The sequence below is a fragment of the Acomys minous genome (assembly GCF_964271855.1).
Source record: "Acomys minous genome assembly, chromosome: 6".
Taxonomy (NCBI): Eukaryota; Metazoa; Chordata; class Mammalia; order Rodentia; family Muridae; genus Acomys; species Acomys minous.
In genome coordinates, this window is record NC_140487.1 from 6,690,001 (window position 1) to 6,716,029 (window position 26,029).

General features: G+C 41.3%; 1 protein-coding gene across 5 annotated transcripts in view; it reads right to left on the minus strand.

The window, feature by feature from the left end:
• Positions 1-26,029, minus strand: part of CPED1 (cadherin like and PC-esterase domain containing 1) — a 279,052-nt gene that overhangs the window by 36,853 nt on the left and 216,170 nt on the right. For 4 of the 5 annotated variants that reach the window (XM_084785389.1, XM_084785391.1, XM_084785392.1 and 1 more), the window contains exon 16: positions 6,354-6,471. In XM_084785389.1, coding sequence (XP_084641515.1) covers positions 6,354-6,471 — 118 coding nt within the window. Of the gene's footprint in view, positions 1-6,353; positions 6,472-21,319; positions 21,538-26,029 lie in introns of those variants that run through there. The other variant, XM_084785393.1, reaches the window with a different exon arrangement.

The following is a 26,029-nucleotide window of genomic DNA, read 5'->3' on the forward strand; positions in this document are numbered from 1 at the left end:
GCGTGTTAAGATAAAGGAGCTGGGAGGGAAAAAATAAAATGAAAAGGGGACATGAGGAAGTTATGAATTGCAAGAAAGGGGAATGTGCATCAGGGCAGCCTTAACAGGCACAGTGTCTACTGAAGCAGGCACAGGGGTACCTTAGGAGGCACAAGGCACACAGCACTAATGTTTCACAGAATGCAGGCTCATATGCCCTCCTTGCCATATGCTTTTGTTTCTCTGTAGGGGTCTTATCTGATGTCCACCCACGAGTACTTTCAGTTTCAGGAATGGTCACCGTCACCACATTGCTCCTTGTGCAAACCACTGTATTGTAGCTTCAGACATCAAGGATCCATCCTGGTGAAGTGTTAGTGTTAGGGTGCTATGATATAAAAACGTCACTGGAATATAAAAATAGTGAGTACTTATACATGCCAGTTGTATTTAAGAGGTTTAACACATTAACTTTAACCCTCAGAACTATCTTGCTGCCTCTCCAATTGGAATTCTGTAAGGTATATCCTTGGTTGATTTTCACCAAAGAGGCAGTGGGCTGAGGACTTGATCTGACCAAGGCAGAGACCATACTTTTAATTATAATGGTAAATACAAGAGAAAAAAAAAAGCATTGCTATTCAGATCTGAAATGTTCCATTTACACGTTAGAGATCACAACAGTAAGCAAAATTGAGTAGAAATATCTGTGATGGTGAAATGACTTGGGCTACAGAGATGCACACATCTCCAGGCTCTTCCTCCTCCAGCCAGCTTGGGGAACTAAATGTTGATTCACATCTCCCCCAGTAAGCTCTTTAAAATTCTTGTGCACACTGGTGCGACATTAAGTCTGAGACTTAACCATCTATATTTTTAAAAACTGCTTTCAGATGGTTCCACGGCACAGCCAAGGTTGCAGCTCACTGTCTCAAATTGGACAAATGACTTAATATTTTTATTATTAAATTTACTACTTTATAAGGAAAGTATGCATAGCACCTGCCATGGAGCCTGGCACTGAGCTGCTTATAAGGAGATTTTAGTCCTGTGTCCTGACCACAAATATACCATGGTGGTTCATAACAAAGTGAAAACAGAAAGCTCTTAAGATGTCTACAGGACTTTCCTGAGAGATGAGATTCAGTACTATTAAATGTATGATATTTTGTGAATAGCAAAGGGACGAGCCTGATAGGAGTGAGACAGCACTGACTGGTCTCCATGCAGACTGTATACACTGGGAAAGTGGGGGTCTGCCAGGTGAAGGCTGTTTTCTTCAGTGTGCAGTATGTAGATAGATACATAGATAGATAGATAGATAGGCAGGCAGACAGACAGATGGGTTCTACTGCTCAAAGTCAGCTGAGGAAGGGGACATAGAGGGTTTGAAATGGCAAGGGAAGAGGTTTGCTTCCAGAGCATACACAGATTGCCCAAGGACTGAGTTGGGAGGAAACTCAGAGCTGGCTGTCATCACACTGTTGTTTCACAGATGAAGTAAACAGAGGTGTCAAGAAATAAGTGAATTTAATCCCAGAGCTGGACCATGATTAGGAAATCTCCATTTACTTGGTTCTGATACCACGTTAGGCCAGATTAGCCCAAACCATCAGTTGAAAGTGACACACTCGATCCAATAACTCTCTTTAGGAGAGCCCCATTATCTGGTTGTCTTAATGATTTTTTTCTTTGTTTTTAAGAAGTTGGATTTAGAGGCTGGAGAGAAGGCAGAGAACCTGGGTTCAGGTCCCAGCACGCACATGATGGCTTACAAACATTTGTAACTCAAGTTCGTGTCTCCACAGACAGTAGGTGTATACATGGTGCGTATCCACGTGGGAAAAACACTTGTTCACATGAAATAAAGTAACTAAAATTTTTCCAAGTTGAATTTACTCACTGGCTGCATGTACTGGTAAAGATTGTGGCTGAGAGTTTTCTGATAGGATGACGGTATGCTGGGGAAATATCTCATTTGTTTGTTTATTTTATGTATGTATTTATTTATAATCAGATCCCTGTATATCTGTAAGTATTATGTATCCAGACATGCTCAGTTCCTAAGCTTTGCTGATGACTAACTTTCCACAAACTGAGATCCTCTGTGGCTACTCCCACAGGTGGGCAGCTGTAAAGACAAAAAACAAAACACACAAAACAAAACAAAACAAAAACCTCACCTAAATATGGATGAAATTAGTTTTGGGGCTTTAAGTTTTACATACATAAGAAGAAAGCTTGATTTGGTATCTGCAAACTTGGCCCCTATGTCACATACTGCTATATATTTATGCAGCCATGATTTTCTCTATTTTTGAATCAGTTAGAAAAGCCTTTTACTTGCGGTGAGTTGAAGCAGCCATCTGTATAACATCTGTAGTACTGGGGTTCTTGACATTTTAACTAACACCAGCTCTTAACTAAAATTGTTCAAAAAGGAGGGGGATAAACCCTGCGTTATATATTTAAACACTGAATGAATCAAAGCTGTGACTTCTAAAATTAAGTATGACATGTATTTTAAGTAATGACATTCTGAGGAACAAAACTGTCTTTTAGAGACGCTTATTATTTTTTTTTATATAGTTTGAGCTCTGTGATGAATGCAGATGAGGATCATCCGATTGAGTGAATCATATTGGATGGCATTATCAGCGGGTATAAAATCCTATAAATACTAATATTAATTTCTGTTGCACAATCTCATAAAATAAAACAATTTTTAGTGAATAAAAAGCATACCTAATACATATTAGAAGTACTAGCATTTTTTCATGTTTTATCACTTAAACTAAGTTATAGAGAAATTTTTTCATTTTTTATATATTATGACTTGAATAAAAATTTTTTTAGTTCTTATTTAATTATTATTTGTTGGCAAAATGTTCTTGTGGCCTGTGCACAGTTCATCCTTGTTCATTCAAATGCTGGTTTCTCTATCCCATTCTCTGGATCAATCCAGAATTTTCATTATGATGTTTATTCTACCTATCTCCTGTTTCAAGTTTGTGTAAACATGTCACCATTTGTTCTCTGTGTTGCCAATAAAATAAACTAGCCAATGCTGAGCAATAGCAGAGAATAGGGTGGGACATCCTGATCCAGTGATGGGAGGAGAAAGATCAGGAAAAAAGGAGGGTGGAGCCATGTGGAGAAGACTGGGAAACACCAGGAGAAATGAACTGGGCCTAGGAGATGATTTAAAGTATGATTTAAAAGTATAAAGTGGAAAATCAGAACGGGAGGAAACTATACTAGCACGGTGGTTTAGGATGGAGTAATTAATGTACAGTATTGTGTTATAGGTTAATTAAATAGATCTGGTCTCTCTGTGTGGTTATTTGGGTATATAAACTGGGTAAGGAGTAACCGCTGACATTACTAAAATAATAATTCAATATTAATATTCTTTGAACAATCATTGTACACATGCTTCCTTTCTCCAAATTAGAATTACTTTTATTTTTATTTATTTATTTATTTATTTATTTATTTTATTTGTTTTTTATTTTTTGGTTTTTCAAGACAGGGTCTCTCTGTGTAGCCTTGGCCGTCCTGGACTCACTCTGTAGACCAGGATGGCCTCGAACTCACAGCGATCCGCCTGCCTCTGCCTCCCGAGTGCTGGGATTAAAGGCGTGTACCACCACGCCCGGCTAGAATTACTTTTATTTTATTAAGCAATTATTAACTTATTTCCATGGTGATAGAAATTACTTTAGGAATAAAAGAGAAATAGAGTGATTCAACAGTGTATAAGATCATGTAATATTAATAATAATATAATATATTATTATTATTACATTATAATATTATATAATTATTATTATTATTTATAATAATAAAACACAACTTGGCATTTATATTATAGGTAAAAAGAATGGGTCCAGTTTTGCTAAATAACTGTAGTACAATATTGACATAACTTTTTGGGGCAGTGAATGTTTAACTAAACACACAGCTGCTCAGCAGATTTCCTTCCAGCATCATCTACCATGACAACATCTCCCTTTAGATGTAGGAAGTCCTCTTATGATAGATGGGCACATCTCTGGGAAAGCACAGTACAGTCTAGAAAAATATTGCCTAAACTTTGTCAGTATCTTTGGGTCTGTGGGCCTTTTTGCGCCCCTCCGTGTGTGTATGTAACCTCTGATTGTGTCATAGATTTCTGTGGAAAGGAAAAAGGCTTAGATCTTAGTTTAGTTCAGTAAGCCTGTTTTTTTATTGTCTAATAGACATTGGAAGATTAATAGGAACAATTTATGTTCTCGAGAAATGTAATCAAGGGAAGCCATCAATAAAAACATATTGCTCTGCACTCCTGACGTCTTAGTACATGCATTCTGCAAGATACACAGATACCCCCGTGCTTGTATATTGTGTCCATCATAAAACATGAAAATAAAAAAGGATCAGATGCAAAGCAGATGCACATGTATTTCCATCTTCATTGGCTTCATCTCCAGGGCTGCCCTGTGCTGGTCTCAGACAGGTCCAGGGAAGAACACACTTGGAATAGTAGGAAGTGAGCACTATGGTAATTCCATGCCTTGATTGCTTTGGGAACAGAGCAGCTCCACTGGAAATGTGGTACAAAGACGCTGTTGACTAGAGAGGAGGATGTGGCGACAGATGGTAGGAAATGTGAGACAGTGGAACAGTGGGACAAATTGGAGAAGAGCTGGGACTCTCAGAGCAGGATTATCAGCACAAAGTCAGGCAAGGAGGGTGAGAGGGAGAGACAAGAGGGGGCAGACTCAAGGGAGGGAATCTTGCAGTTTCAGGCTATAAAGCACGGCAGTCAGCGTGGGGCCTTTTCTAACAGGATCTGATGGTGCACCAAATCAAGTCTATGCAGTTCAGTATCAGGAGACCATTTCTCCGTGACGTTCTCCGCCATCGGGACAGTCAGACAGAGAAGTTCCAGCACTCTGCTGCCGTGACTGCATCCTTCACAGGGTGGAACAAACCGCTGTCTCCAGAGCAGAAACAGGGTCACGAACTTAGAGTGGAAGAGCTTTGACTTTGTGGTGGTACAAGGAATAGAATTGAGTTGTTTTATGACGGTCATAAATTGTCATCTGATTAGAACAATACCGAACTGGACACATAGGTGTCTACTTTGAAGGCTGAGTCTGTGTCTCCTTCAGCAGGGAGACACAGATCACGCACCTGACCCTCCTTAACAAGCGAGTCCCTCTCTGGCTGGAGTTTATTATTTAGAACACGTGTTCAAGACTGGGCCAAAACCACGTTTGCTAACTGCGTGCCTAATTGCAATTTGCCCTGCCCATTTGGGAAACACATTTCACGTTCCAGCAGCCGTGTGAAGTTCACGGCAAGGCTAGTGCAGCTGTGGAGGCCTTTCTGAGGAGGGGAGGCCTGGGGTCAGGATGGAGCAGTCACCAGGACAGGTGAGGACCATGTGAGCCGAGCCTTCATCACTTTGAACACATCCTCAGCACCAGCCGAGCTTGGTTGCACCCTCCCTGCTGGAAGAAGATTGAGAGGAGGAGAGTGATGTCGGAGAACTGTCTCCTGCAGGCTCAGGCAAGATTTGTAATGCTATAATATGAAATCTTCATATCCCTATTTGTGCAAATGCTCAAAGTATGAGGACTATTTGTGGTCATTTTCAATACTTTTCATACAATGGAAACACATTCTTTAAATCTGGATATTTATTTCCTACCCACCATGTGTGAATTGGGTGTGGACTATGTATATATGGAGTGAGTTTCTGTAACACAAAAAGGGGGCTGGTGAGATGGCACGCCCCCCCCCCCCCCCCCCCGCAAGAGGACTGGCCTCGGGGTCTGACAGCCTGAACTTGCTAACAGAGCTTCTCGTGATGGAAGGAAAGAAATGAATCATACAGGCTGTCCTTTGCCCTTCATGTGCTCAACACACACACACACACACACACACACACACACACACACAAACAAACAAAAATATAATACAAATTAGTGAAAAAAAGCCAGCTTCCTGTCCTCATGAAACCAATTATCTTGGGAAGAGTAACACTAAACAATGAATTACATACTTAATTTAATTGTAGAGATTGTGATGCAGGAAACACACAGAGCTGGGAGATGAGTTAGAGGCTAACCAAAGGCTCCTGGCAGAAGTGACCTCTGACCTCTGGTCTGTGATTTCTAGATGGCAATGCATTAGGAATGAAGCATGCAAAGGACCTGACTAATCAGATATTTCAAATATCAAAATAGTGCATTTACATTTATCATATGGCTTGATGTTTATAAGTGAGTGAAAAGGCAAAAAGCTTCATTTAAAACAAGGGCCACTTCAACATGTACTTATAAACTAAGGGATGTATGTTAGAAGGAAGGTACCCAGGTAATCACCTTTAGTGTCCCCAGATGGACAACTCTCTATTTCAGGCTGTGTAATGGCTTCAATGTAGTCTGAAGAAATAGGCTGCAACCCACAGGTTTCTTCTGGGTGAATCAATAAACCACAATCCTGCATTAAAATAAAAAAAATCTATCACCATCATTTAGAGATCACACGATAAGAAACGTAAACCATAATATACAAAGCAGAGCCTGAGCCAGCCAGCCTAGCCTACTTGGCAGGTTCCAGGCCACTGAAGTACTTTGCCTCAAAATGGGACTGACTCCTGAGGTTTTTCTTTGGCATCTGCATGCACGTGGCTGCACACACATGCACATGCACACACACAGGGAGAGAGAGAGAGAGAGAAAGAGAAAGAGAGAGAGAGAGACAGAGACAGAGATAGAGACAGAGACAGACAGACAGAGACAGAGAGAGAATTTCTGTGAGAAATAACCTTTAAGGATGATAGGCATACAAAGCCAGTGGGTGTTAGACAAGGATGCTTCTCTCCCTGGTTGGGTATACTGTGTGCACATTTTATGGAATAAAATAATGGAGAGCCACATTGGAAAGAGCTCACTGCACTTGGGAATTTTAGATCTAGCCATATCATGAACTGTCTGTGATATCAAGTCACGTGATCCAGCTTTCTCATTGCAGCGTGGTGAGTGGTAGAGAGAGGAGGAGGAGAGGCAGAAATTGCATCACACGTTCCCCAGGCCTGTGGCTGGCTGTCCTAGCTGCCTGCGCAACAGCTGCCCTTATTTCCTTCCTCCTTCCCGGCGGCTTGTTTTGTTGTTGTGGTACATAGCTGTGCACTCCATGCTTAAAGCAAATCTATTCCCAAGCATTTTTTGTAAATAAAAGTGGTAACGGGCACAGCTGTTGTCTAAGAACTGCACGTGAATTTCAGGTGTGAGATTCTGGAAAAGGCTTATGACCCCCAGAAAACATTTCCCCTGTCACTCTGCGTCTCCTTTTGCTTCATATGCTAATGTGAGATGACAGAATAAGTAGCCTTCTTGTGTCATGAGGCAACTTGGAGTGGAAAAGTTGTAAATGACACAGTGGCTGCACTTCTGCACATTTCACAATAAAAGAAAAAAAAAAACAGAAGAAATCTAACTGACAAAGAGCATAGTTGGGTTAAAATCTACTTGGACATCCAGTTAGACCAGCACCATTTGTTGAAGATGCTATCCTTTTTCCATTGAATAGATTTGGCTTCTTTGTCAAAAATCAAGTGACCAAATGTGTGTGGATTCATATCTGGGTCTTCAACCATGCTGTTTTAATTACTGTTGCTCTATAGTACAGCTTGAGATTGAGTATGGAGATTCTGCCGGAAGATCTTTTATTGTATAGGCCACGTCCCCTTGATGGGGAGACCTGGTGGCACTCAGAGGAAGGATAGGCTACCAAGAAGAGACTTGATACCCTATGAGCATATACAGGGGGAGGAGGACCCCTTAGTCACAGTCATAGGGGAGGGGAGTAAGGGGAAAATAGGAGGGAGGGAGGGAGGAACGGGAGGATACAAGGGATAGGCTAACAATTGAGATGTAATATGAATAAATTAATAAAATATTTTTTAAAATCTACTTGGGTTTCACTTGTCCTTACTTTTCTCTCTGGAAGAGAATGTTAATAGCAGGAGCCTTGTTTATCTTAGGAAATAGAGTGACTGCTTCTGTGAGTGGAATTGCTGAGAAATCTGTGCTTTTGTGATGTGAAATTTCTTCTTCTTTAAACACACACACACACACACACACACACACACACACACACACACACACACACCAATTTCTAATGAATTTAAATTTACGTTTACTTATTTGGGAGGGGTCATATGGATGTGCATGTCATAGGACACGTGAGGAGGCCAGAGGACAACTTCCTGCCAGGAGGTGGGATGAATTGAGGGAATTGGTTTCCTTCTTCAACCATGTGCGTTCCCAGGATTGAACTTGCGTCCTCAATCATGACTGCAACGCCTTCCTTACCTGCTGAGCCATCTCAGTGGCCCCCAGAGTTTGTTCTTGCTCTACCTTTTTTTTTTTTTTTTTTTTGGCTCCCTGCCTTTCAGGGCAGGGTTGTAGCTGGAACAGCTATCATGTGACACGAGGGAAAGTCCAGAGCTGTGATGATAAAGTTCAGATTTCGTTCATCTGCAGCCTCTGCTTCTTTTTTGTCATTTATGTTTTTACATGTTCTGACACGTGAGAGGAAAGGAGTGCTTGCTTAAGTGACTTACTTGCAGTCAGGTTGGTGTTACACACAAAACAGCCACGTGTGATCCTCAAAATTACCATCCCAAAGTCTGCTCTGTACCCTTTAAGCTCCCCAGGAGCTCACAGCAGCTCTGGTTTCGAGGTCAGACCTCCTTCAGCCTCTCTTCATAATCCCCACACCTTCCCTTAGACCATGTTGCTCTGACTTAATTATTTTCTCTCTTGACTTCCACTGTGCCATGTGGACCGGTCCATTTATATTTATTTATTGTGGGATTGCTTGGACCTCCATATGGATCTCTTTTGCTAGCCCTACTGCTGGCCCATGCCTTCATTTCCTTTATTGTTGCTAAACACTGTTCCCAGAGGCAAATCCTATTCATTTCCCTTTCTGCCTGATCCCATTTGCTAGACTCCATGGCATGTACTTTATTTACATGGCACAAATAAATGTTTCCTTGTCCAGGGCAGCATCTCTTGCTATTGCTTCTGTGCCTAGACACACACACACACACACACACACACACACACACACACACACACACACACACACACACACAGAGCTATCTGCTCCATCACCTGCGTAACTCCTACTCACCCTCCTCCACTTGTGTCTTCTGTCTGCACCTCTTCATCAGAGCTGACTCTGATGCTCCAATGTTGTGTGTGTACAAAAACTACTCTTTTCTTATTGTGCTATAGTCATTTTTTAAAAATCATTTAACCTCTTGTGAGGACAGAAAGCCTGACTTCCATGTTTATAGCTTCTGTCTTTATAGCACGTCACCAGGAACACAGCAGATATGCAAGTGACACTGCTAATCCGTAGATGCACCATGAGGGACACAGAAGGCCTGGTGTATGTTTGTGGCCTCAGAGCAGCAGTCATGTTACTGTCTTTCAATCATGAAAAGATCCAAAGCTTAACTGCTGGTATCTTATCTTAGGGTCTTTTAAAAAGTTTTATTTTTAAGAACTTCCATTTCTTTCATTTAGAACATGTCCTAAAAGGTGACCCCAAATTATAGAACATAACAAAGCTTAAATGGCACTTAGAATGTTATTGAGGAATATTGCTTAAATCAATAGAAAATGATAGGTTCTGACATAAACAAGGCAAACTTTACTTTTTCTGAAAAAATCCATCATAAGGATCTTCTGAGAAACTTTCAAGATACTGTTTAAGATGGGATATTGTACTGTAAAAAATTAAAGTATTTAGGTTTCAAGATTGCCAAGATACTCTGTAAAAATCAATGTATGATTTTTATTTTGAAGCATTTATTTCTTTTTGGCAAGAAGATGGTTCTCTTAAACACATACTGAAAATAAAATCATATGTCTTGGGTTGAATGTTGCTCAAATTTATGATCCTTATTAAGGAAAAGTACCCATAAAATAGAGTAACATGGTGCAATACTTAAATAAATATGACCATTTATGCATTTAGGATATGTGGGGTTCTATTGTTATAGAAGTTCCATATTCACAAATATGAGGAGAGACATTGGGAAAAGCATACTTAGTCAATATGCACTGAGTAACCTTCCTGTCCTGTGAATACTGGATGGATATCAATTGATGATGACTTGCTAGTTGGAGTTCTAAGATGCCCTCCTCATGAAAACAACAACAACAACAACAACAAAAACACCAACAACAAAAACCTCATGTCCTCCGGTATAAAACTGAGGCATAGCATTAACAATAACGATACCTGAAATCACTGTGCATTCTTAGCATCTTTTGCACACCTGCCCTCCTATTAGATGACTTACAAATGCTATCTTTTTTCCCCCTTGTGATAGCTCATCAATTTAGAGGTAAGAGAGGAGCAATGCTATGGGAGTTAGGATTCAAACTCAGGTCTGCCTCCCTCTCAAACTCAGCTTCCTCACCTCAGAATCTTGAAAATGGCTCTAAAAATTGAGCAAGGCACTCCTTTTGTTGTCTGCCTTGAGGCTTTGGGGGGAAAGTCCGGTACTGTCTCTGTTTTGCTGAGCCCCAGCAGGAATTTGTTTGGTTAAGATTTAACTATACATCAACTAACTGGGTTTGGTGTCCATTAATTTAAAATGTGAGTCTGTGGTAACAACAGTGTGATTCTTTAGCATGATCGTGAACATGTGATAATCATTTAAGTAGGCTCCCAGTTGAAAATAATGTCAATGTATGATATCAGTGAAAATAGATTCATTTAAGGATAGGTCCCGATGCCAGCTAAAAAGCCTTCAGAAGGAAGAAAAATGAGTAATAAAAGTGGTCGTGTCTTTCAGAGAACCTGGCAGGCTACAGTTCCAGGCTGCCAGACAAGATGTGCCCATTGGTGCAATGGCAGCATGAAGAGGGTAACCAACATTTTGGGCTTAGATTTGAGGCTTGCTACACAGAAGAGAATTCATTCATGGTACTGTTATCCTATTCCAAAGTCCAAGGCTTGGGGAGAAGGACTAAGGAGGAGCCTAATACTGCTGTATTGCTAAATCCATATGTTGTCAAATATATATATATATATATATATATATATATATATATATATATTTGTATATATATATATGTACACAGACACACACACACACACACACACACACACACACACACACACACACACATGCTTCTACCCATAGATTAGTGTTATCCTTAACCTTGGCCAGAGATGTTTCTCTGTAGTGGGTCACAATTAATGCAGAGACTCATAACTGGTCAAAAGGCTGAGAATAAGTGACAACTGAATACAGTTAGCCCTGACTGGTCCATCTTTTCAGATCCCCTCCTAAAGCTCAGGGAACATCACAGAAGAGAAGGCGGAGAGAATGCAGTAGGCAGAAAGTTGGGCAGAGTGCTGTGAAATGCTGTCTTCTGGACACAGCATGCCTGTGGCATTCATGAACTCATTGTAAGTATGGGTCCCTCTATGAGCCCTGCACCTCTACTAGATCATTTGAATACACCCAGTGAAGACCCGTCCCAGAGCGTGAGGTTACTGTGCTTCTTCCCTAAGCAAGTGCGAATGAGAACGTGGTCCAACACTGTATTATGACAGTATTGTAAGTTCCCAAAAAACTCCAGAGGATGAACAACTGAAACCAATTACAAGCAGATGAATTCACTATTTTCCATTAGATATATTAATATAACACCAATATTTGGAATATTTCTTTATATTTCTCATGCATTCCACATCTCTGAAACTAATTATGACATTTTATTTTCAACTTAGACCTCAAATCAACTGAGATGGACCCATTGTGGTCCTGAGTGCTGAGGGCTACTCTGAAAAGCACCCTGTCATCTTGATTGAGAAACATACACATGCCTCTGGGCTTTGTAGAATTTAGACTGGAAAATCTGGGGATGTGGGGCTTGTGAATGACTAACGCTCCCCACTTCCAGGGGTCTAGAAACCCCGAGGAGAGCAGCCTTTATTGTGGTTGCTCGGCACTTTTGGTTTTGGTTCCAGCTGGAATCCAGAAGGGTAGATACAAAGGCAAATGAGAAGGAAAGCTGAATTTATGTGTTTGGATAACTGAAAATGCTCAGCCCTTTGTGATTCGTGAGCACGGCAGCGCAGAGCTGGAACTGAGCGTGCTGCTCTGCATCCTCTTGCACTTTGAAGAATCTGCATCTGTTTGGGAAAAGTCAGAACAATAACAACAACACAACAACATCAAGGAAAGGTTATTTCCCGTTTCAAAGAGCAAACCTGTCCTTTGTAGATTAAAGCTGAAACAGCAATGACTGGAAATAGCCTGTAGGCCACAGAGATGTTTCTAAAGGCAACTGTAGGCCAATGTGTGCTTACCAGTAATGGTGAGGATAAACATAGCGGATGTTTTCCATATATGAAATAATAATCAGCCCTGCCCAGGAGACATTGATTAGTCACAGTGAAAACACTTGCTTTTATAAGGATTTCAGCTTGGACTTTTCCACTAGCTAATTGTCCAGAGAGCAAGCAGGCCAGATTGTAGTCTCTGAAAATGTGTCTTTAGTAAGGGACATTCTGAGTTGCACCAGTAGAGATGACTATCTAATAAAACATGCAGTTATACTAACTTTGGGCCATTTAGATATTTTCCATCTGCATTTATCAGGGGAATATACTCGCATCTCAACACACCTCTACACATGCACACACAATCTGTGGTCTTGAGACATATGAGACTTTAAACTTTAAACTCCTACAAGCAAGATCGGCATTGCCTCGCGTCACAGTGCAGTGCTGATTTTGTCTACACTTGCCTTCAGAAGCTGAGGGAAGCTGGGATGCCTACCAAAGAGTGATGGAGCCTCGGAAATTTGTGGACAAATGATCATAATGAGTGAGTTAATCCAGAAGCAGAAAGACTCAAATGGTATATACTCATAACTAGGCACTAGCCCAAGGGGTATGTCCCATGAAAGTCTTCACTCACCAGGAAAGTGGGATAGATGAAAGGACATCCTTTTGGGACTCTAGATGAGAGAAGTATGGGAGAATGGGGAAATAGAAGGATCCAGAGGGTCCTAGAAACCTACAAGTAGAACATTATGACAGGCAGATCTGGGCCCAGGGGTTCTGCACAAACTATGGCACCAACCAAGGACAATACATGCAGTAAACATTGAACCCCTATCCAGATCTAGCCAAGGGACAGGTCACTCTCTACAGATGAGTGGAGAGTGGGCATTAACTTTCACATGAACCCTAGTGCCCCATATTTGACAACGTCCCCTTGATGGGGAGGCCCGGTGGCACTCAGAGGAAGGATAGCATGCTACAAAGAAGAGACTTGATACCCTATGAGCATATACAGGGGGAGGAGGTCCCCCTCAGTCACAGTCATAAGGGAGAGGAATAGGGTGAAAGTGGGAGGGAGGGAGGAATGGGAGGATAGAAGGAATGGGATAACAATTGAGATGTAATATGAATAAATTAATAAATAAATATTTTTTTAAAAAAGAGTGAGGGATCCTCAGGAAGAACAGCACGGGGAGCCACCCTGCTACCAGCCTTCATGTCCTATTGGGTGTGTCCCAGACAATATTGACTGGGAGCAGAAGCAATCTTACCGCATCTTATGATGAAAGCATGAAAACAAAGTGAATATTACACTAAAGCATATACTAGAATCCAGTTACTATTTTGTGTGGCTACAGAGCTAATGGATACCTGACGACATGGCAAAAGAAGATCCCAGGAACATAAGTAACAGCATTTTCTAGAGATATAACTTGACTTAGACAGAGGCTGTCCTACTTAACATAAATTAGCATATTTGCATGGAACTGACTAAGAACAACAAGAAGTGAAGCCATGAAACTTTTTAGGGAAGTCAGTTACCCTGACCTCCCGCAAGCCTGGCTTATACCCTTTAAGTATTTGGCCCCCGAAATATACCTGACTTCCTGTAATGCTTTAAGTAAAAACTGTACTGTCCTTTAACTAGAACACAGTCTCAAATGTGTTCTATACCTGGATAGTAATTAAGGTAAATCTTTCCCCAAAAGGTAGTATTCCAAGCACTTCTCTACAGATCAGCTCCCTCCATGTTCAAAGGAGGAGTCTTTGTAAATTCTGCCACTGAGTTAAACAGTGTAGACAATGGCCACTGTGGTCTGGGTCCTACTTCTGGTTGAAAGGGAGTTTTCTTTGAGGTTAGTTTTTATGTTAAGGTTGGAGTAACCTTGATACATAACTTATCTTTTTGTCTCTAGGTCATAGGGTCTACAGTCAGGGGAAACAGAACCAGTAAATTTCCCAGAAATCTTGGTCTTAGAACAGTGTCTGGCATACAGAAATTTTTACATGGTATTATTATTGTGTTATTGTTAATGAAGCATTATTACTGCTGCTGTTGTTCTTTTTGAGTCTGACTTTCTACTTAATACTTAAATGGTTACAAGCTTACAATAAAAAATGTAAGCTATCAGCTTAAAGAAAACTCACTTAGGCCTCTGAAAAATATTTAAATGATTTTGAAGTTTGCAATAAGATCTTGAAGTTTAGTTTTGTGTTAAATTGCACTGAAAAGAATTGATGGCAGTAGCATTCTCTCATATAACATTCAAGGGATTAGAATTTACTTTCTACTATATGTAAAGTCAAATAAATAATGATGTGAATACAAATTATAACTAGTGCATTCATTAAAAGCACGAGTCAAGAGGCAGGGAGATACTCAGTGGGTAAAGGCACTTGTATAAAACTGAGGGCCTGAGTCACATTCCTAGAACCCACATAAAAAGCCACGCATAGTATTGTACATCTGTAATCCTAACACTTTTATGGCAAAATGGAGACAGAGACAAGAAAATTTCCCAGAGTGCATGGGCCAGCTACTTTGGCTCACTCAGATTCAAAATGCAACAAGAGACCAACCAACTCTCAAAAGTTGTCCACTGATCTCCACATGTGCACCTTGGTAGATGTGCACCCACACTCCAACATAATATTATACACAGACACATGCACCCAACACACACAGACACACACACACACACACACACACACACACACACACACACGTATATACCCCACACAGCCCTAAACCCAAATACTACTCATATCAGTTTTGAAGTCAGTAAAGCCTAGTTTTGTAAATAATATATAATCCAAATTATAGTGAGCCACATATTTGGGAAAATATACAAATATACAGCATATGGTTCTCTTGTTTATAAGTTTAATTTTGCTTACATTTAATTATATTCATTCTCAAATACTTAATGAGATGATAGACTAAATTTACTTTTGAAGATGTAGTAACGAATACTTGCCAACTATGAATGGTATTTTATCTAATCTAACTATTAGGTGTCTAGCATAAGGCCTGACACATAAAAGGTGTTTAGTACCTGTTTATCACTGTAATGGATGGATGGAAATGTGGAATGCAACTCATTTCTGGAGCGGAGCCCACAGCATGGGTCTCAGACACTGGGTTTATTTGCAGTGTGCTCTCACTAGCTAAGCTCATCTGTCATAAGCATAAACACATGCGTGGCATCTGAACATGGTCGGTTGATACACTAACTGCAGAGTGTAGGCATAAAGCATGTTTTTCAGCATTTACCCTATGTAGATATATGCCAAGTAGAATATATTATACTGAAAAAGAACTGTTTCATTAGAGTACACATCTTAATGCCAAGCGTTTTACTTCCTATTGAAATATTAATAGTAGTGGTTTAGTGATAAATAATTGTTCAAAGGTTTCCTGCTCATTGACATGAGGTTCATACACACTTAAACGCAAAGGATGAGGTTCATATACACTTAAACTCAGATGTTAAAAAGGAAGTGATTCTGTCTAGGAAAACATGCTAATTCTTTCCAAACTATGAAGACATTGTGAGATCAAAGGTTCATACTCATCTTTTCTTTAAACATATTCTAATAATTAAAAACCTAAGCAATGGTGTTTGGAAAGATGGATCAGCAGTTAAATATACTTCCAGAAGATTGCTATCTGGTTTCCTCAGGACCTGAGTATGGTTCCCAGCACTCATGTGAGGCAGCTCACAACACAGCTGCTTGTAGCTCCAGTTCCAGGGGAACCAAAGCCCTGTTCTGGATTTCCTTGGAACTTTCACTCCAATGCATAAACTTGCACTCACATGCACAAGCTTTCAAACACATACATAAATGATAAGTGCAAACCTTTATTAAAAACCCTGCATACACAGTCATAACAGGGAGAGCTGGCTATGTAAGGTTTCATGCATGTGAATCAGGAGGAGTCTAGGAGCCATCTAAAGGTCACCTGTGCAATACCCCACTGAGAAAATGGAAAACACAGCAGACACTGTCCTCGTTGAGTGAGCAAGAGGGATAGATGTCTGCAGTACTCCTTGCCTTTCCTTTGAGAGTCACAGCCATGCTCTATGTGGTCCAGCCTGTTGCTTCTCTTCCTAAGTGGTGGGTTTCCCAGCATGCACCATCATGTTTGTCACTCCAGGACTCTTGTCCCAACTGTGTTACTTCACCAGCAGACACTACCACGTAATTCAACACTCTCGGATACACTCTACAAAATAGCTGACCTTCACTCTTCAAATGCCAACATCATGGATGACAAAGAAAATGGAATGGTCATAGATAAGAGAGGACCGAGGGACATGACAACTAAAAGCAACACGGAGCTCTTGATTAGCTCCTGCAACTACCTCCCCTGAAATAGGCCAGAAGGCACCCCACATTTAAAAAGCAAAACAAACAAGCAAACAAAAAAGCAAGACAAACCCCACCCATCCCTTCCCTTCTCAGCATTTATGACTCCACCGTATGAACATTATTAGATGAAGATGGGTGAAGAGATACTGGTAATTTTCCATAAGTCCAAAATCAATCTTTAAAATTAAAACATTAGTCCAATACAGTTTAAAAATGTTGGAGAATTTTCTCGAAGAGAGAGTACATTTATAGAAGAAGAATGTTCTAATCTGTATGAAAGAGGTTTTTCAATATATCTGTTAAAGTTTGTTTTTAAATTTTTCATCATTTATTACATGGGATAAGCATGTGCACATATGTTTGTGTATGGGATTTGTGTGTGATATGTGTATATGAGTGTGACAGGTCTATGATATGGATGTAATATATATGTGTGTGATATGGATGTGTGTGACATGTTTGTGTATGTAACATGTGTATGATATATATGCATGTGATATATATGCATCTGTGAAATGTGCGTGTGACATATTCTCAAATTAAGTTCTCAGTACCCACATGGGGCGGCTCACGTCTACCTATGACTCTAAATCTCCAGGGAATATGATGCCCTTTGCTGGACTCCACAGGCTTGCACTCACAGGTGTACATTTCCACACTGACATATATCCATGACACGTTTACACATAATTAAATATAAGCCTTAAAAATGTAAAGGATTGTGGGAGGGCAGTCCATTGGCTAAGGATGAGCCAAGGCACCTACGATCTTAAGGAACAGACTTGTGAGCGGCCTCTCTTCCTGGGAGGTTGCCAACGGGAGAGGGAAAACTCCATTTACAGTTACCAGGGTCACATGAAGTCCTCCGGTCCACACTTGCACTGGATCTTTCCAGCTGTTTCCAGCAGACATTACTATCCTTGCTCACAGATGAAGAAACAACAGCTTTTGGTTTGCTTTTGTGAAGTCACACAGCTCAATAAGCAAACAATTAGAATTCGAACTACGGTTTTATCTGACTTCAAGCCCATGTTCCCAGCACTGAAAAGCAAAACAAAGCAGAGCAAAGCACACTGTACTGAAAAACAAAGGTTGTGTTTGTGAAACACTTACAAACCAATTAAATCCTCCTCAGGGAGACTTCCTGGTTACAGATGGCCTCTCTAAACATAGGCAGCTGCCATGGAAATACTTGCAGTTGGTCAAAGGCGAAAGCAGGCAAGACCAGGAATAGTTTCGGCCAGATTCACCCCTTCTGTGGAAAACTAAGCTTCAAAGCACCTTCCCAACTCATGCTGGCCCACTCATTGAAGCTCTACTTTGAAAATTAATAAGTGAAGACTTGAAATTAATTTCTGTCGTAGACAGTGATTATTTTTATCATTATTATTTACAGATTGCCTACCACGAAGGACAATATCTCTTCCATCAGTGTTCATCTGTCTCGTGTTTCCAGTCCTCCATGGAAGCCGTGGGAGGACGGTCTACTGGCAACAGAAATTGATCGTTTATGACATCTACCCATTTGTTTTGTTTTGTTTTTTTCTCTATCAACTCCTTGGATAGACATTTGTTTAACATCCTCGTGAGCCAACCACAGCCCCTGCCCTCACAGAACTCTAGCAGAGAAAAGAGATATGTAAACACACCGCTGCTGCAGAGAGACTGAACCCCGTAACGAAGATTGCTCCAGACACTGCTGGCACAAAGAGCGTAATCAACTCCGCTTCGTAAAGGGGATGCTTCGGTGTGAGCCTGGCGTACTGAAATTTACAAGACAAGCAGGGATGATGGCTTTCCGAGCAGAAGGAAAAAAATGTAGATGGAGAGGTGGGAGCCCCAGAGCTGCAGATTCTCTCTTCCAGTGACTTCAGAGTCCCGGGCATCCTTAATATCTCACATTAACTGAACCTTGTTTTATAAATTGCTAATTTTTCATCCTGCCTGGGCCCATTAGTTTGCGTTTCAGTCCTTAGCCGTAAAATACATGAGACAGTCTGGAACGGATGGGAAATGGATCTTGTCAAGTTGTGTTTAGGGGCTTCGTAAAGCACACGGTGTTGGTTACAAAACTCTGAAGCAGTCTGTTCGAAACCCAAGCCAGCCGCATCAGTTCCGGCTTTGATAATGTCAGTTATCTTCCAGCGTGCCCGGGGAAGAGCTGGCATTTTCCTGTGGAAATGTTATTGTCTTTGGCACGCAGTGCAAGTGGAAGGGTGGCTTGTTTTAATGAAAGAACTTGGGAGTCTGTGACCCTCAACTAAAAAAAGAAAAGATGTCTTCGAGAAATCTCAAGGTATAAGATTGTCACTTCGGCTTGTCTTAAAGTCCCTGTGGTGTTTTAATTAGCTCATTATTTCCTGAACTTGAATGCTGTGGGTGCTATTTGACCATTACAGTTAAGCAGTTGTCACACCCCACTGTGTGACATCAATGAGATGACTCTTATTTAAAGCCAAGCCTGGCCAGTCAGTCTGTATAGATCACTTCTTCTAAAGTCTCTACAATCTTCAGTCTCAAAAATGCAGATGCTATGAGTCTGCCCCAGGTTGCTCTTTCCTCCCTGCTGATGTCACTGGGCCTCACCTCCTCTGCCAAGCGCCTTCAGCTTTTTGCTTCTTCCTTCCCTATAGCCACCGGGCTTCTCAAGCTGAGCTCCAGAGTGGAGGGCTCTTTGGCATTAGAGGACAGCTGTCCTAGGATCCTGCGGTCGCCACCAGCTACCCCCGCCTAGCTCCGTAGAATGCAGCTATGCCTCCCTTTAAAGTCAGACACTTGGTTTTATTCTAGATAATTCTGCAGCGGAATTCTGCCCAGATCTGTAGCTTACCCTGCAGGGCTTTATTCCTTTAAAGGCCAACTGTACCTGAACATTTTCCCACACTGGCTGACTTTGACAGGTTCACACCCGCATGGACATAGCATAAGACACTTGTAACCATGGCTGAGTTCTGTTCCCTCTCCCGACGTGGAACTTTCAATTAGGGCTGGGTGTATGGTCATACGGTTGACGGTGGAGATGGATCTTGAGGGGGAAATACCATCTAGGAAGAAAAACTGTCCAGTAGGTGATAACTTTTAGTACCCCCTGTGGTATTTCATAAAGCTTTAAGATTCAATTTTGTCTTCTTTTTAATGTTTATTGGTGTAAAAAGTGATGTAAGGATGCATAAAAGGCCACATGATCCCCATGTACTCTTCATAAAATAGAGCTTTGGGGATTTTATAGGGATAGAGTTACAAAGAACGCCGAGATAGCCTACATTTTATTTTGAAAAAAAAATCAAATATGTTTTACCTAACCTTACCATCAGTACAACAGAGCTCTATAAACAAACTCCTAGGTTTAGGGAGATGTGGTTTCCGAAGGATTCACAAGCTGCTGCCATGACGCCGATGGTAACTCAGCTGTGGGGAGAGGCTGCCTTTGCCGAGGAGGCCATCATTTTACCACTGAAGAATCTATAACAAGGATGTCTGTATAGTCAGAGTTAGCCTCCTGCCCCGCCCCCCAAGCTCCCCCACTTTGGGAGTGGCTAGGGAGATGGCTTAGTGGTTTAGAAAGCATGCTGTTTTTGCAGGGGACCTGAGTTGATTTGCAGAAGCCATACCAGCTCACAACCACACCCAATTCCACAGCCCACAGCAGGTGGCTCACAACCACTGTAACTCCAGCTTTAGGGGGTGCAGCATCCTCTCCCAGTGTCCATGGGTACCCATACAGACATGACACACACACACACACATATACACCAATAAAGAATTTAAAATATCCCTTGGGGTCATATGGAAACAATTGCTATCCATTTGCTAAGCTCTGAGAGTGTAAACAGAAGGAATATCTTCTGATGACAGACATCTACTGGCATAACTAAGAAGTCACTCCTGGGAATGAATAATTAATCCTTGAATTAGCTGAAAAGTTTCTCCTTTGAGTCAGTCACAGTCTTTGTACATGAAACAATCATTCTAGGGGCACACACATTTCTTTGTTTATAGTGATTTTTCTTCGTGTCAACAGGAAAGCCATTATTCAGACAACGTGCAATGCTAGTAAATTTAATTTTCAATAGCCATCTTTAATACTTACAACAGCAAAATACACAGTCAACATGCTATGCATATTAGACCATGATGTCTGGGGAAAGACTAGGAAGAATATATATTGTGCTATTTGTGGAAACAACAACAGCTAGAAAAAAACGTTGAAAAGAAAGTTATATTTTAATTAGGCCAAGGAAGTTTTCCATTCTACAAAATACCCTTCCATAAAGCAAATGGGTTTTTTTGGTGATATTATTATTCACAATGCCTGAGTGCCCATTTTGGCCTACTTAGTGATCTTCAGAGAAATAGAGATCAAAGATTCTTAATGATCTGTTTGGGGCTTATTAAATGAAAAAAAAAGTCATTTATTTTGCTTTGATTGGCATCTCAATGAAAGCTTTTTTTGTCCTACTTCTGTGTGTTCAGTGTGTTCAGTTCTTTTCTTTCCTTCCTTCCTTCTTCTTCTTCTTCTTCTTCTTCTTCTTCTTCTTCTTTTTTTTTTTTTTTTTTTTTTTTGGCAAAGTCCCACACAGCCTAGGTTGACCTAGATCTCGCCATGTAGCCAAGGGTGACCTTGCACTTCTGGTCATCCTTCCTCCATCTCTCAAGGACGCCAGCCATGCTGAGTACATGAGGCGCTGGGGATCAGACCAGGTGATCATGAAGGCCAGGCAAGGCTCGCCTGGCACAGCTCAGTTACAGTTGGTGGTTTTTGAATACAGAGTTAGATGGAAGGAGGAAGGAAATGCTTCTGGTATCCTACAAAAGGGAAAGATGACAGCATTTGTCTGAGAGCAAAATCCCCTGAGAGAATAGTTGTCCAAGCAGTTTCCTGTCTGCAGCCACGGTCTTGCTATAGACATGGAGGCTTGCTCAGGGCAAAGCTAAGTCTCACCGGCCTGGTTCAGCTCTTGATTTGCTCCCAACTGTGTTCTTAAGAGCGTTTTAGTGTTTGAGTATTTAACATGTAATGGGTCTGAAAAATTCATACAGGATTCCATGCCTTCAAAGTTTTGGGATTTGGTCAGGTGTTAGCTGGAAGCCTGGGACCCCTACAGCTAGATGTTTCTGAGTGGATTTTTCAGAAAAGTAAGCAAAGGGAACAGGGTGAGTTTTATTTCTTTATTTTAAATCATGTCTCATTCCACCATTCATCTAAGGCCTCCTAAAAGAATAATTTATTACAGTCATAATATAGAGCCCAGTTTTCTGGGAAGAAATTATAGTGAAAATTACAGTGCCAAGCCCTTCTAAAAGTGAGAGAGAGAGAAAAAAGACTATTCCCATGTGGCTACAGACAGGCTTTCTTGAATATCATCTAAGGAATAATCATAAAATCTTACAACAGTGTGAAAAATGAACAAAGAATTCAGAATTCTTTGTCACAGAGAAAAAAGTAAAAGGGGATGAAAGAAGTAACTCATTAAAAATGAGAATGTTGCTTCATTGATAGCTATCTGGGAGTCATAAATTCCCACGGTGCAATAAATGTTACTTAATTTCCCTGTTTCTGATTAATGACAAACAGTGTTTCTAATAGCCTCATAAAGCACAGAACGGCTTCTCGTGGTTGACGATACCCATAGACTTAGAGAAAGACTTCAAGCATAAGAAAAGTCACAACTATGATCCTGTTAATTGATTCTAACACATAGCTTTGTGTTACAGTTTAAGCTGTATACAAAGTCGTTTTGGAGGAAGTAAGTGTGGTCAACTTTCTTCTGAGTGGATGATGAAGTGTGTAACAAAGAAGAAAGGCAGTGTTTTATGGCGGTGGCCTGCAGCCCCCATCTGAATCATCGGGATTAAGCAATGACTTTCTTAGGGTTATATTTATCTGACTGTTTCCATCAGGAAAAGGAGCGCTAATGATTGTATAAAGCTTCCACACATGCTGCAGAGAGAGGACTGTACAGGGCTCTATTATTCCTGCCTGTAAATGCCTACAAGTCCAGCACTAGCCCGAGGCAGAGCTGCCTGCTGGGGAAACTTGACCTGCATCACGGGCTTAATGAAGCTTCAACTTTGTGTGTTTAATTCTTTCTACTTCAAACTATTGTATCCGGGAGGGAAATGAGATAATGTGCCTCTCTTTACAGGCTCATCTTGGCTACCGGCCAGTGCTCGGCGAAAGTGACGGGCAATGCAATTTGGCCGCTGCTGGGTTCTTTAGCTTGCCAGGCCCTTTGCCCTGGGGGCTACCTTCTCAGGAGGAGCTGCAGAGCCGGTGTACTCAGGTCACCAAGGCTGAGATCCAGCATAGACAGACTCACAGACTTGAGGGAGTATATTTGTATACAACTGATCTCTGCTTTTCCCGGGTGACAAAAACAAAGATTTTTTTCACCAACATCTTCAATTTGGGAACCTTTTTCTTTAGCATTCTGCACCAATTAGGATCTCTCTTATCATTCAGAAAATCCATTTTTAATGATTATGGAATGGACTTTAGGCTTTTGGTCTTCTCGGCTCTCCACAACAAGAAAGCAATGGATCTTATAGTTTAAGAAATATTTTAAAAAATATTTATATATGTGTATGCAAATGCGCATGTCTGTGTCTGTGCTTGTGGAGTCCAGAAGAGGGGGTCAGATTCCCTGGGCTGGAGTTACAGGCGACTGTGAACCACATGGCATGGATGCTGAGGCTCCAATTCTTGTCTTCCAGGAGAGCAGCAAGAACACTTAACCACTGAACCATCACTCCAGGCAAAGTGCTTTAATATTTTACAATTTTAAGTATAGTTACATAATTTCTCCCTTTCCTCCAATCCAGCAGTTCTCAACCTGTGGGTCGAGACCCCTTTAAGGGGTTGAATATCAGATATCGTGCATGTTAAATATTTATATTAAGATTTATAACAGCAGCAAAACTTACAGGTATGAAGTAGCAGTAAAATGCTTTTGTGGTTGGGGGGGAGGGTGTCACCACAACATGAGGAACTGTATTAAAAAAATCGCAGCATTAGGACACTTCAGAACCACCCACTGCTCTAATCCCTCTCGCATACCTGACTCATCTGATACTCCCTCTCAGATTAGAAGCCTTTTCCTTTTAGTTTCTATTCATATATATATATATATATATATATATATATATATATATATATATGCATAAATATCTAAATACAACCTGCTTATTCTTTCTAGTGCTGTTTGTACATTTAGTATATCAGGGCTGACCACTTGGTGTCGGATAACCAAATAGAGGTCTAATTAGATAAGCATATAGTAAGACTGATTCTTACTCTTCTAGCAGCCATTAATTGTTCATAGTTATTTGTCTAGGGGTGAAGCCCCATGAAAATTTCCCCTTCCACATTAGCATGTCCCAATGCATTGTCCTTCCTCAGGTCTTATTTAGGCAGCCATATTGTTAAGGCATAATGGCTGTAGCTTCCCTGTCATTTTTAGGAGACACAACCTCACAATTTCTAACCATCTGGCTCTTAACAATCTTCCCACTTCCCTCTTCCACAAGGTAGCCTGAGTCTTCAGGGTGGCATCCTGTCGCAGAAGTATCCATTGGGAATGGGCAGCCCATGATAAGTTGCACTCTTTGTTTTTAACAGCTGTGTCTTCTGTAAAGGTTACCCAAACTTAAGCTGAGCCTCAGCTTGTATCCTGAGCTCTCCTTTCCAATTTGGGAGTGAAGGGATTTGGGTGGCTACTTCTTTCTAGAAGTGTGTGTGTGTGTGTGCGTGTGCGTGTGCGTGTGCGTGTGCGTGTGTGTGTGTGTGTGTGTGTGTGTGTGTGTGTGTGTGAGAGAGAGAGAGAGAGAGAGAGAGAGAGAGAGAGAGAGAGAGAGAGAGAGAGAGGCTACAGGTGCTGGTGTGTCTCCTCTGTAGGAGCCCATCCATACTTCAGCTCCCTGACAGAGAAGAATTGAGCTGGTGGGAGCAGACGAGCATATAGAAAGTCTAGGGGAGGTGGGTGATGACTCCTTTCTGTCCTTCTCAGTAACAGCTCCAGAACTAGACCCAGCTCCACCATGTTGTACCAAACTAGCAAACACTCTCCGCTCCTCTTTTAGTTTCTTCTTTTCCTATGCCCTCTAGCATTCTTCCACTCAACATCCAAATAGAGCATGACCTCATGTACTTCTCCTTGCCCCTCAACTCCCAGCATGCCTGTTTGTTCGTTAGCAATCTCACTGGCCTTGTTTCCTGCAGACAAGAAGCGCACCGTGAAATCAGAAGAAGGAGTGAAGGATCAGGGCATGGGATTACAGGCTTCTACACTGAAAGCAGCTGGTGTTTTAATTGACTTGATTAAAGGACACTGGGGCAGTTAAGAGATCTCTGTATAGAGTGGAATCTGCACTCCAGAACACTTACTGATGACAGAAGACACAGAAAGATGGTAATATGGCCCTAGGAGTATCAAGAATAAAGAATCATTTTTAAAATGATTGAATGTTTATTGACAGAAAGGGAGCGACAGAAGGGATGAATACAAAAATGAACTCGCTGAATGAGGCTGCTACGAGATAGGACATTGGGAGCTCTGAGGAAAGAAGAAGGATTAGCCAGTGAGGGAGGAAGACAGCCTCTTCTTAGAACAGAGAGAGCAGAGATCTTTGGTGATATAGAACAGTGGTGTAATGCTGTGACCCTTTAATGTAGTTCTTCACACTGTGACCCCCAGCCATAAAATTATTTTTGTTGCTACTTTGTAACTGTAATTCTTCAGCTTTTATGAAATGTAACATAAATATCTGATATGCAAACCCATGAAAGGGTCACTTGACCCCCCCACAGGCTGAGAACCGCTGGTATAGAAGGATTTGGAGATGCTATGGATTTATACCAGCTGGCTTTGATCTTGCTAATGATCTGCTGAGACGTGGGGCACAGGAATGGAAGCTGGAGAAGAGAAGGACAGATCTGGAAAGGCAGGGTCATGTCCTCTGATGCTGGGCCAGGTGTGTCATCTCTGTGATGGGCAACAAGTCAGCAGGGCTTAAAATAGGAGCAACTGGTCTCAGAAATTATCAAGGGACTATCTTAAAGGAGGAAATAATTCTAGAAGAAAAATGTCATCAGCAAGTGTGGAACCAAGCACATCTGAAAACTTACTGTGGTTTTGGAGTTCTTTTGAAAATGTTTTCTTGCCAGGCAGTAGTGGAGCACGTTTTTAGTCCTAGCACTCAGGAGGCAGAGGCAGGCCGATCTCTGTGAGTTGGAGGCCAGCCTGGTCTACAATGGGAGTCCAAAACAGCCAAGGCTACAAAGAGAAACCCTGTCTCGAAA